The 12,811-nt window shown below is 42.9% G+C and overlaps 1 protein-coding gene across 1 annotated transcript; it reads right to left on the bottom strand.

Moving 5' to 3' along the window:
• Positions 1–573: 573 nt before the first annotated feature.
• On the bottom strand, positions 574–2,327 carry LOC117623755. Its single transcript, XM_034354721.1, has one exon. The coding sequence runs from the start codon at positions 2,297–2,299 to the stop codon at positions 1,790–1,792; it is 510 nt and encodes a 169-aa protein (XP_034210612.1). The 5' UTR covers positions 2,300–2,327; the 3' UTR covers positions 574–1,789.
• Positions 2,328–12,811: the final 10,484 nt, after the last annotated feature.

Genomic DNA, 12,811 nt, shown 5'->3' with positions numbered 1-12,811 from the left:
TGACGGTTTTCCCAAAATGGTTAATATTTATGTATACGTCACTATTCATGTGAATAGTACTGCTCATCAAGTCATGAATACATATCTATTCATATGTGCAGTACATTTGCCAGTACAGTTATTATTCATGTGTACGGCACTTTTAATCAATACGGTACTGTTGCATCATCAAGGAACTCTAGGTCCTTATTTACATGTCAAGGATCAAGGATTTTCAAGTCCGATCTCTTGTTTACATGTATAGTACCGGAGAGACTGCCAGTTCTCATATCAATATCACCATCAAGGATCTCAAGTCCTGATGTAATTGTATGATGAGGATCAAGGAACTTCTGGTCCTGATCTGTATACTGTAAGAACTCATCATACAGCACAATTAATCCATAAAATAAATTTACTGGTAAATAAATTACTTGTATGGACGTTAATCCCACACCATACTTTAAATGTGCGGTAAAGTAAACGTGCTTGTATGGGTACTAATTCTGCTCCATACATTTAAATAAAAATAAAGGCGTGGGCGATAAACCCGCACCACCCTTTTAAATAAATACTGTCGTATGGGTAATAAACTTACACCATACAGTAAATAATAATTGCAGAATAGATAAAGTAAAGACAATTATCTGTATTGTGAAATGCTGGTTAGGTAGGCAAAAGTTAGGTACCTCGCATGTCCACCACATGCTCCACCAGTCTTGCGTTGACCCTTTGGTTGAAATTGAAGATCCGGTTGCTGAGCTTGTTGTAGTGGGAGAAACCTATGGTGTGGGCCCTTCTTGTGGCTTTCATGTTAACATAGGAAATGTTCCTATCCGCAATCACAGGCTTGTGTTCTGGTGCTGACTCATGTCCAGCGCAGACTGCTTCATCTTTTGTTTTGTTTTGTTTTGTTTTGTTTTTTTTTTTCAGTTTGATTGCCAACCAACCACACAGGTCCACATGACCCACACCACAAGCTCACCAAAGCAGCTGAGCTCTTCCAAGCAAAGAGGCAGCCGAGCTGCTGAATAGAATTTACTGAAGAAATCTGAGGCCATCAAGCGCAAAATTCAAAACCTAGAGCAGGAGACCAAGGAGTCACTCGACAAGCTCGAACAGCGGGAGGTCACAATCATAACAAAAGCAATGGCCACAAACAATTCATCCAAATCTCAAGCCATGGCATCCATTTCTCACAAATTTACAAGCAACCCACAGACCTCACTCTCTCCTCAGTTCAAGACCAAAGCTCTGCCGCTCTCATCATCAAGAATTTTATGCACTTCAAGTGAAAACAATGAAATCAAGCAATCTCTGTCCTCAGCAGGAAAAATCAAACGTCTTGTTCTTCCCCAAGAGGGCAGAACAAAACTCAACACTTACCTGGACATAGATTTCTACGCTTATCCACGCTTTGTCACCCATGTTGATGATGGCTTCATTTCCACATTAACCAATCTCTACAGACAAAAGTTGAGGCCTAACTCAGAGATTCTTGATCTTATGAGTTCATGGGTCAGCCATTTACCAGAAGAGCGTAGAGATCATGGAGAGCGTAGAGATCGCGGTCGGAAAGGTCGAGAAGAGCAGGGAGGCCGCGCTCAAGGTCTTGAAGAGAGGTCGCTCCGACGACGAGGGATTGCAAAGGCAGACTTAAGATTTTGTTAACAGTGAGGTAGAACTTGGTCCGGTTGAACCTGCAAAGGCCAGTCACGTGATGTTGGGCAACATGCCCGCTCCACCTGCATTTGCTTCAGAATTCCCTGCTAAAGATGCAATTCTTCGGCTAAATTCTGGTGCAGCATGACTAGTTTGGAGAGCCTCCTCTTCTGAGCACGGGTCTTGGTGCCCAGGAAATTGGACCGGTTCGCCGATGAAGCAGAGAGTTCAGACCGAGCTTGTAGCTGAGGTTGTCCTTGAAGATCTGGAACCGTCTCTCCTTCTCCCCCAATCCGTTGTAGGCTTTGCCGTGCTTGGCCAGCCACCCTTCGTATATTGACATTACCTCCTCGTCAGTCCTCCAGCTCGACTTCGACTCTCCCAGCAGCTTCAGTGCCTGCACAACTCTAGCTGGAACGAGAACTATCGAGCAACCGGTCTTCTTGCTCGTTTCAGATTGGGTGCCGATTTGGCGAGGTAAGAAGACGCCAGTTCCAGCGCACTCCCTTTTGGCACCAGCATTTTGGGTTCCAAGGAAAACAGTTCTTATGCCAGACCCATTTTTCTGGTACTGTTGTTGCAGAGGAGGCCATGCAGATGGCGACAAACCCAGAGGCCGAGTGGTGAGAGCGTTGCTTCTCACTCTGTTCTGGACCATTGGGTTAGACTGAGCCTGAGCCTGGGACTAAGACTGCTGCTGAATGTGTTGTCTATTTCTCTGAGTGGGTGGTAATTGAAACGGCGGTAAGTGAAGTTGTGGAGAAGCTCCAGAACGAGAAAAAGAGAGTGGAGAATCAGAGTCCAGCAGAGAGCAATATGCATTTGAAAGAGGAATTGAAATTAAATTGCTGTTGAGAGAACTTCAACTCAGTTGGTTAGAGTCGTGCTGATAACGTGTTATAAATTGGAGAGAAATTGATGAGAGAAAAGAGATGGAGGAAACAGAGGAAAAACCTCTGCAATTTTATTCGTATCCTTCTTTGCATAAGAGAGAAGCCTTTTATAGGCAAAGGGTGAGTAACACCCGTGAATCTACAATACAATCATGCACCAAAGTCTACAAACAAATAGTAAGTGGGCTCCACTACTTTATACTTTACAACAATATATATATATATATATTATTTCTTATAATAATCTTACATACTTGGCTAAAAAGAACTGTACTGCATACACCACGCTATAGCATATGCCATCCAAAATACACCACGCTTTTCAAGTGTTGTATATGACCCATGTCATTGTACTTTGTCTGCTTGAGTTTTAAGATGTGGACAAGAGAAAGATTATGAATTTGAATCATTGATTAAGTTAGTTGTTGTCTAAATTTTTTTTTTCATGTGTTGTCTAAATTCAAACTTTGACAAAATAGGTGTTTGTCTAGCAACATAATAGCCTATTTGGAAGTACTTCTGTAAGAAGAAGAACTTCAAAAACGTCTAATCTAATCCTTGATTAAATATTATTTTACATAATATTATTATATTTATATCTTAAATTCAAGTCTATTTCTTTAAAATATATAAAATTTAATATTTTCTTTATATATAAAATAATGATTTTGTTTTTCAAGTTTTAGTTTTTAAAATCCAAACAATAATCTAGTCATTTTCTATTTAAGTGTACTTTTAATAAAGTTTTTGGCTTCCTTTTTTTCAACAAATAATAAATCTTGTTTGTATATACATAATTGTAAAAAAATAATAATTAAATGAAGTTGTAAAAAAAAATATAATACATAAGTCAAATTTGGTGTGGGTCCATCTCGGCCTGTTTAGTGGCCTGGTACGAGCACGACCCTAGCCCATATGGATTGTGATCGTGGGCTTGAGCGGGATTGATGATGTTCATAAATGGATGGGTCCGACACGACCCATTTATTAAATGAGCCAACTCTAAACGGGTCGGGTCGGCCTGACATGGCTGGTTTGACACCACTACTTTGACCAGCATGCCGGGGGTTCGGCTGAGACGGTAGCAGTACCCAGTATAAAGCTATAAATACGAGGTTTATGCTAAAATGAAAGTTATTAAAATCCATCATTTGGTAGGTTTTGGTTTATAAAGAACTTAAGAATCCAAACTGAGAGTTGGAGACATTATGAAGTAAAGGAAAAGTACACCAAAATCATACATGGTTCAAATCATAAAATAACATGCAACATTACCTGCAAGAGTCGAAGCTAAAAGCCAATGATGATAAAGAAGGAGAAGTTACTGATGACAATGGTAACAGATAAATTAGAGGTTATACTTATGGGTAGAAGCCCATAAAATATGAGCTTCTTGGCCTAGAGGGCCATGGCCCTTCAAGGACTTTGAGAGGTGAATAATAAATTGCCTAGCTATGCTCGACATTATTAAGGGCATTATCATTGAAAATATATAAACTTACGAAACCTTCATCCTCTTATCGGATAAATGAAAATAGGTGATCTAAATTCGCAATATGATAATATAGCATGCCAGATAAATGACAATATAGCATATTAATCAGTGCATAATTACATATCAATTTGTACCCTTCTAGCTTATGAGTTATGTTTTTTAGTTAAACTTATGCTTTTTACTCTTTTTTATCTTTGTTTAAGTGTATTGAGCTTTAAGACTCATTTAATGCATTTAGGAGTCAAGTTAGCTCAAAACTGTGTCTGCAGATCAGTCAACTTCACAGATTGGACTGTACGTGCTTAGGAAGAACCTAATAATGAGCCATATATCATTGGAAAGATGTGGAAGTCTATTTTCTGGAGCATTTTAAGGTTCATGATTCCGAGTCTTCTAGAGGAAGTTATGCAAGTTTTGGCAGCTTAAGGTGAAATTAAGCAGCATCTGCGTTATTGTGCCAAAAATGGCATTTGAAGGCCTTTTCGATTTTTTCTTGAGCTGGGCTACATATGGTTAGAAAAATAAGACAGAGCTTCAAGAGCCATATTTTTCCAAATTTAATCAATGAAGAAACAAGCCCAAAACAAGCCTACAATCAGATTGCAATGCATTGTCATGCATGACATATGCTTGAGCTAATTGTTTTTGGTGGGGAAGTTAGGCAAAGTTGGTGAAGGGGGTGTTGTAGGTAGAAGCAATACTCAGTTCAGATTTTTACTTCCCGTCAGTTCAGATTTTTACTTCCCTTAGGCCTATATATAGTGAGGTTCTCCAAGCTTTCAAATACACCCCAAGGGGGGAAGCTCTCAAACACCTTTCTAGAGCTCTCTCCCTTCTCTCTCTAGAGCATCTCTCCCTTCTCTCCCTCTTTTAAGTTCTCAATTGTTGTAACAAAATCCTTTTGCTAAATTTTCCCTTATGTTTTTCTTACTTGTACTTTCTTTTTCATTATCATGTTGTTTAGGGGTGGTAGAAATCCACCTAACCCGGGCACGATAATTGGCTGGGCACGAGAAGAATAGAGGCCGAGTTTCTCAACTACGAAGTTGTGCCGAATGAAGCTAGGTTTCAGAGTCCTTGGGCTTCCGAAAAAGTGGTTGGGGCTTGCAAGGGAGCGTTCGAGGCTTGCTAGATTGGAGCGGCCGAATTTGTTGGATTTGGAGACCGAGAAAGTTGGGGCTTATGAGATGAGGCCGGGCGTGTGGGCAAAGAGATGTGGTTGGGCATGTTGGCTGGAAGAGAATGGCCGGGCTATGCTCGAATGTGGCTGGAGGTGCTCAAATAGGATGCGGCCGACTCTCAAGATATTGCGGCCGAGTGTGTTGAATGATGGTGGCTGTTGTGTTGTTAAATGGATATAAGTACGACTACGGTATTTGGTTTTTGGCAAATTGGGGCTGAAAGGGTTTTGAGTTGGAGGTTTGATTGACTTAATATATATATATATATATATATACACACACAAATTTAATTTAAACTATAAAACCCAAGCGGCTAGCTCCAGCCACATATACATTAAGACCAATTATAGAGCACCATGAATTCAAGGGGCATGAAGGACACCCTCATGTCATGCTAAGAGATCAAAGGTCTTAGCCCAAGACATCGATTCGCGCCCAGATTTTCGAAGGATCATGTGCACATGACGGAGGCCTCACAAGGAAAGAAATCAAGGAATTTGATAATAACTCCGAATGTTCCAAAGCAAGAAAGAATCAAGCATGTCAGAATATTTCAATCAATGCAATCTTACGGATTTAAGGGGGCCTTGGAAGGAAAAAAGTTTTAAAAGAGTTGACCTGAATGGCCAGCCCATGGGCTGACGAGTGCCCTATATAAACCTTGCTCGACGAAAACATCGGACACACAACATCAGACAAACAAACATACTTTTCATCTTGCACTTTTCTTTTCCTAGACTTAGTGTAGGGAGTTCTTCCTTTTTCTTGTGTAAGTTTATATTTTTCTTGTCATTTAAATTCTTGTTCGATTTATATATCTTGTCATTTAAATTCAAGTTTATTTTGATTCCTTTACATTTCATTGTTATCGCACTTCAATTAAGTTTAATTTCAAGTTTGTTTATTTTATCGTTCTTATCGCTTTTATTTATCGTTTTTATTTATTTTATCGCATTTCAATTCTTGTTTTTACGTTTATACGCATATTTAGCTTAATTGCATTATTTTTACATAAAATCCTAAAAATCACAAAAACATCCATACGAAATCTAACCATCCTCGAGCCTGAGGAAGTGAAAGAATCTAGGCCAAGAGGAGGTTCCTTGCTTGGCCGATCAATCGTTTGGTCAGAAGTTAGAAGCGCAACACTTCCATCTATTCACATTCCATTCAAGCCCAAATTCAGGGCTTGGTGGTGGCATGCCCTGCACTCAAAAGAAGAAGGACCAAAAGTTCCTTTCGTCGACTGCCCCGGCCGAAAAGAGGGAAACATAATTTGGCACGCCCGGTGGGACCACTAGGTTTTGTATGGTCATAAACACTAGGAGGAATCATGAAGAGATCAAGAATTTGAAGAATCTAGACTTCGGTCAGAATCAAAGACAAGCATGGTTGATTCACTCCCTATGAATACTCAGCCACAAAATGTTCTGACCGCTCAACAAGAGCAAAATGGCCTCGGCCGAGCCACAATCAAGTGTTAGTCGAAGATGTTATGGAAGTCGTTGGGGGACCAGTCTTGAGGCCTCTAAACTAAGACTATTTCCGAGTACCCTTACGGGGGCAGTTTTCTCATGGTATGTGAAGCTTTCGCATAACACCGTCCCGAATTGGCAAGTTATGGAGCAAGTCTTCCACGAACAATTCTATTGACTAGAGCCGGAAGTCTCGATGGCCGACTTGGTGAAGATAAGTCAGAAGCCAAGTGAGTCAGTCCAAGGGCGGTCAGCACCTCGACCGACATTTTATAGGGATTCAACCAAACCTTCCTGGTCTAGGACTACAGCGGTCCACGCGGTGGACATTGAAGATATAGACTCAGAAGAAAGAGGTAATGAGGTTTACTTAGAGGAGGATGAAGAGTCGGCTGGGGTAAACTTGGCCGAGATTGTGGCTAAAGGGCCATATGCGTGCAAAGCTTTGTCTAAAGCCTCTAAGGATCAAAGGCCAACCACGGCCCAAATGTCCAAGTTTAGTGGAACCTCCCAAAAGGCGGTCGTGACAAAGTCTTACACGTTTGATATTTCTAAATCCGAACAAATTTTCGACCAACTTTTGAAAGAAAAGATCATAAAATTGTCTAATGATCATGATATTCCGTAAGCTAATGAACTTAGAAATAAAACTTATTGCAAGTTTCACAATGTGTGGTCTCATACGACTAACAATTGTTTAGTGTTTCGGAATGTCGTGCAGGATCTCATTGATCGGAAGATCTTGAAATTTCCGGAGAAGGTTACAATGGACGTCGACCAGAACCCTTTCCCAAATGCTCAAGTCAACATGGTGAACGCTAACTTCCCAAGGTCAGACCAACCTAGTCCAAGGTTGGACTTGGGTGGCTTGGCAAAAGGCTGCGGCAGAAAGAAGGGCAAGGGAGATTCCTGCAGACCCTAAGGCAAGGGGCAAGGCCAAAACGTATCCTGAGGTGGCCAAGGTTCTCGAGAAGAAAGTTTCGACCAAGGAAGAACCTCCGAAGGCCATTGTGCTATGCAGTCGATGCCAATGTGAGGTGACTCTCGAAGTGGTTCTGCCAAAGCCCAAAGAGCCAACCAAGGAACCTACCAAGGGGCTGATTAAGGAGCAAGGGGTGAAAATTACAGCCCACATAGCCCAAGGGGCGAAATGGAAGTGTGGCCGAACTAACGGCCATTGTATGAGTACCAAGATAGGTACGAGAGGCCGAGATATCAGCCTAAGAGGAGAAATCAACATGTCCCTCTAAGGTATGAAGACATTGATTTGCCAGACTCAAGCCAAAACCGAAGCATGTGGATTTCGGTGGGAGAAGGCAAAAGCCGAGATGTGGCCTATGTGTCAAGACCCTGCCCTGTAGATGGTAGTGGTGTCCCAACTTTCAAGGTGCCGAACACAAAGGCGGGCCAATGGTATAGAAGCAGAGGCCCAAAACTCCCACCGGTACCCCTGAGTAAGACTCAAAAGAGAAGGGCTCAAAGGCAATATGCCACCACTTGCAAGACAGAATTAGAATGGGCAGACAAAAGGCAAGCTTAACTTGACCGATTGATCGAGCTTCAAGAGAAGCTTCATTTGGAGGAGTTGGAGTTAGCCAAGGCCGATGTCGTCGCTTCCTTGGAGGCAGCCGCGGTGGAAGAGATCAAAATACGTCGAGAATAGGTGAATGGAACGGCCCCGGAAGAGCCAATCTCCGAGTTAGAGGCCTATTTGACTAGGGCTTTTGAGGCAAATGACTCCAAAGTTGAAGTTAGTGAGTCGACCAAGAAAAGGGGAGATAAACCTTTGAAGGTTGAAAAGGCAAGGGCGGCTCCACTTAAAGTCAAGCCTCCGGTCGCCAAGGCCCCGGCCGTGACCAAAGTGGCTCAGCCCACCAAGGTTGAGAAGAAAGAGGAAAATGACAAAAACATGGTCCAAGAAGCTGGGGATGATCCCCATAAGATATTGAGCTTGCCTAGGGGGGAAGAAGACTAAGTCATGGTCGACGCCGAAACCAATGTTTTAGAAAAAGAGGCCGAGCACACGGCTGAGGAAGAAGGTAAGGAGCCATTGGAAAATCTTGAAGGTTTGGCGGCCGAAGACGAAGAGCTCTATGGGGATGATGAGGAGTATGCTCATGACGAGTACTTGGAGGATCTGACGGAAGAGTCTATGGAACACTTAGAGAAAGAACGCAAGGAAGAGATGGCTAAGTTTGAGCATGAACTAAAAGTGGGCAAGGTCAAAGTGAAGTTCGGAGACTTTGACAAGGTAAATGCCATGGTTGTTACACTCCCACTATTTTTCGAATCTCGGCCAGATCAACCTTATTATATGGACGAAGATGTGTTCGACGAGGTTGAGTCCATGGTCCAAATGGAAGGGGCCAAAGAAATTGAGGTGGCCCAAGAAATTCTAAAGGAAAGAAATGCCCAACCTTGCATTGTGGTGCCCAAAATGGAGGAAAAATTGAGAAGGTATGTTATGAGATGCCCACCAAGAAAATGTCCTCCCACCTTAAGCCCTTGTATGTGGGAGCTCATTTCGATGGAGTTCCGGTGAGCAAATTCCTTGTAGATACGGGGGCTATGGTCAACATCCTACCAGCCTTAATCATGAGAAAGAGACAACAGTCAGTTGGTTCGTGGGAGACACCATGACTTCAAAGGGGATTATCCCACTCCAAGTTTGAGTAGGGCAAAAGGTTAGAATGACTGCCTTCTTTGTGGTGGAGACAACGGCCCATTTCAATGCTTTGTTGGGCCGAGATTGGATCCATGGAAGCATGTGTGCCTCTTCACTTCATCAATTTTTATAATTTTGGCATGAGGATGGAAGTGTAGAGACTGTTCAGGCCGATGCACGGCCTTTCATGGCCTTCGCCAACGCGGTAGGGGCAAAGTTTTATGAGGATGACAATGGGCCTTTTTGTTTTACAGGGTCAGATATGAACAGCCGACCTACGAGAGTCTCGACCTAAAAGTTGATAGACTTGGGGGCACATGATGCCCAAGAAGATGGGGAGTGCTCCACTATAATTGATTTTTTCTCCCTCAATGAGTGATACAAACAGAGAGGAAAAGAAGAAGGCCGCGGTGGAAGACACTTTGAGACGGCTATACGATTTTTGGGCCGAAAGAGCGGTTGAGCATGGGTCCACCGCCAACTTGGTGGAATTTCTTCATGAAAGTCCGGAAGATGATGCACTTGAGCTCAAAGAAGTAGAGTTGGCGCCAAGCGAGATGGATGATTCGAAGGCGGAAGTCTAAGACCCTTTGTTAGAAATCAACTTGGGGATGGAAGACAACCATCGACCGATCTACATCAGTGGTTTAATGGAGCCAGAACTTCTGGCGAAGATGGAAGAGCTTTTGAGAGAGTTCAAGGATTGCTTCACTTTGGATTACACCGAGATGCCTGGTTTGAGTTGTGACTTGGTCAAGCATCGCCTACCAACGGTGAAAGATTTCAAGCACTTTAAGCAGCCGCCCCGCCGGATGTTGGCAGAAGTAGAGTTACAGGTTAAGGAAGAAATTGTAAGGCTTGTGAAAGCTAAATTTATTAGGCCAGCTAGATATGTAGAATGGATTTCAAATATTGTACCTGTAAAGAAAAAAAGGGGAGTAATAAGAAAATGTGTTGATTTTCGCAATCTCAATCTTGCAACTCCCGAAGATGAATATCCCATGCCCATAGCCGACCTCTTAGTCAATGGGGCGGCCAAGTACAAAATTTTATCATTCATGGATGGGCACTCCGGCTATAACCAAATTTTTATAGCCGAGGAGGATGTCCACAAGACAACCTTCAGGTGCCCCGGATCCATTGAAGCTTTTGAGTATGTGGTGATGCCCTTCGGCTTGAAAAATGTTGGGGCCACATATTAACGGGCAATGAATGCCATTTTTCATGACAAGATTGGTCGAAACTTAGAAGTGTATACCGACGATGTGGTCATAAAATCGGAGTCTAGACTAGGTCACTTAAATGACCTTCGGTAGGCTTTCGAGAGAATGCGGCTGTATCAATTGAAGATGAACCCAAAAAAGTGTGCTTTTGAGGTGTCTGCAGGAAATTTCTTAGGATTCTTGGTGCACCAAAGGGGGATTGAGATTGATAAAAATAAGGCGAAGGCAATCATTGACGCGCCCCCTCCAAAAAACAAGAAAGGTATGCAAAGTTTATTGGGCCAAATTAACTTTCTTCAAAGGTTTATAGCCAACTCCGTGGGAAATTTTGAGCCCTTCTCATCTTTGTTAAAACTGAAAGATGAAGGGAAATTTCGGTGGGAAGAGACTCACCAAAGGGCATTTGACGCCATTAAAGAATATTTAGCCAAACCTCCGGTGCTCATTCCGCCAAAGCGAGGCCAACCCTTGAAATTATATATTCAGCTACGGAGAATTCTATCGAAAGTCTGCTACCTCAGCCGAATTTTAACAGCCACCGAGAGGAAATATTCTCCAGTGGAGAAACTTTGCTTGGCCCTATACTTTACCGCGACCAAGTTAAGGCATTACATGTTTCCCTCCGTGGTGCCTATAATTGCCAAGACTAATTTGATAAAATACATGCTCACTCGGCCAATCATTAGGGGGCGGATAGGAAAATGGACGATGGCATTGGTAGAGTTCAGTTTCTGATATGTACCCCAGTAGGCCGTCAAGGGGCAAGCTTTGGCAGACTTCTTGGTGGCCCACCCTTGTGTTGAAATAGAGGAGATGGACTTCCTCGACGTGGGCACCTTCAGTTTATTTCCATGGCGCCTTTATTTTGACGAGTCTCGAACATCTAACATGGGCAGGGCAGGTGTTATCATTAAATGGCCCAAAGGATTCCGAACTCGTTATTCATTTCAATTAGACTTTGATTGTACCAACAATCAGGCTGAATATGAGGCCCTGATCATAAGGTTAGAAATTTTGAAAGAGCTTGGGGTAAATAGTGTCGGTTATTGGAGATTCAATGTTGGTCTTAAAACAATTGTCCGGCGACTACAAGGTGACTAGCCAAGCTTTGCTCGGATATCATGCCTTGGCCAGCCAGTTGATGGAGGATTTTGATGATGTGAGACACGCCCACCTACCAAGAGAGCATAACTCTCAGGCCAACGCCATGGCCCAATTAGCATCTGGAGTGCAAATCTCCGAGGGGCTCTCTGAGGAGCTTTTTAAAGTTGAGAAACGATCTCTCCCCTCTGTCTTTGAAATAGGGACTCCAGCAGAAGTTACGGTGTTAACCATAGGACCGGAGGATTGGAGGCATGACATCGTGCAATATTTGAAAGCTCCAAATGGGTCACATATCCAACAAGTTCAGCAGAGGGCCCAATATTATGTGATCAGAGATGAAGTATTGTTCCGCATAGGTTTCGATGACTTGCTCATGGAATGTTTGGGCAAAAAAGAACACCTCGTAGCAATGACCGAGGTCCAAAAAGGATATGCGGTGCCCATCAAGTTATCATTAAGATGAGGTGGCTTTTAAGGAGGCAAGGTTATTATTGGCCAACTATCCTCAAAGATTGCATTGAATATGCCAAGGGTTGCAAAGATTGTCAAAAACATGGGCCGATCCAACATGTCCCGGCCGGACCAATGAATCCAGTTATCAAGGCTTGGCCTTTCGAAGGTTGGCAATGGGTGTGATTGGCCAAATCCACCCAAAGTCATCCAAGGGTCATAAGTACATATTGGTGGCTACCGATTTTTTCGCAAAGTGGGTGGAGGCCATCCCACTCAAGCAAGTTATCCAGGTCGAGGTAATAGAATTCATTAAGAGGAATATCATCCACCGATTTGGCTTGCCCGAGTCCATCATAATCGATCGAGGAACCGCTTTCATGGGCAAGGCTATTCAAGCCGCCGCAAAGAATTGGGGAATTAGGATGGTTTAATCCATCCTATACAATCCCCAGTTAAATGGCCAAGCGGAGGCTAGTAATAAGGTGATAAAAGGGATTTTGGAAAAAATGATCGATTCGAATCCCAAGGAATGGCACTCTTTTCTTCCCACCAACTGTCACAAGATGACTTTTTCTGAGTCTTTCTTCCGTTCGGCCTTAGACTTGATCGCCTCTCGAACAAGCTAAGTCAACCTCCTTCCTACAAAATAAGATCGAACCAAGTAAGAACAATCGCAAGAGC

Source organism: Prunus dulcis, chromosome 4 (genome assembly GCF_902201215.1).
Source record: "Prunus dulcis chromosome 4, ALMONDv2, whole genome shotgun sequence".
NCBI lineage: Eukaryota > Viridiplantae > Streptophyta > Magnoliopsida > Rosales > Rosaceae > Prunus > Prunus dulcis.
The sequence above is the reverse complement of the archived record's forward strand: the minus strand, read 5'-3'. Positions and strand labels throughout refer to the sequence as shown.

Coding starts and splice junctions, on each gene's coding strand:
- LOC117623755 (XM_034354721.1), bottom strand. CDS start 2,299: ATGGTCCAGAACAGAGTGAGAAGCAACGCTCTCACCACTCGGCCTCTG.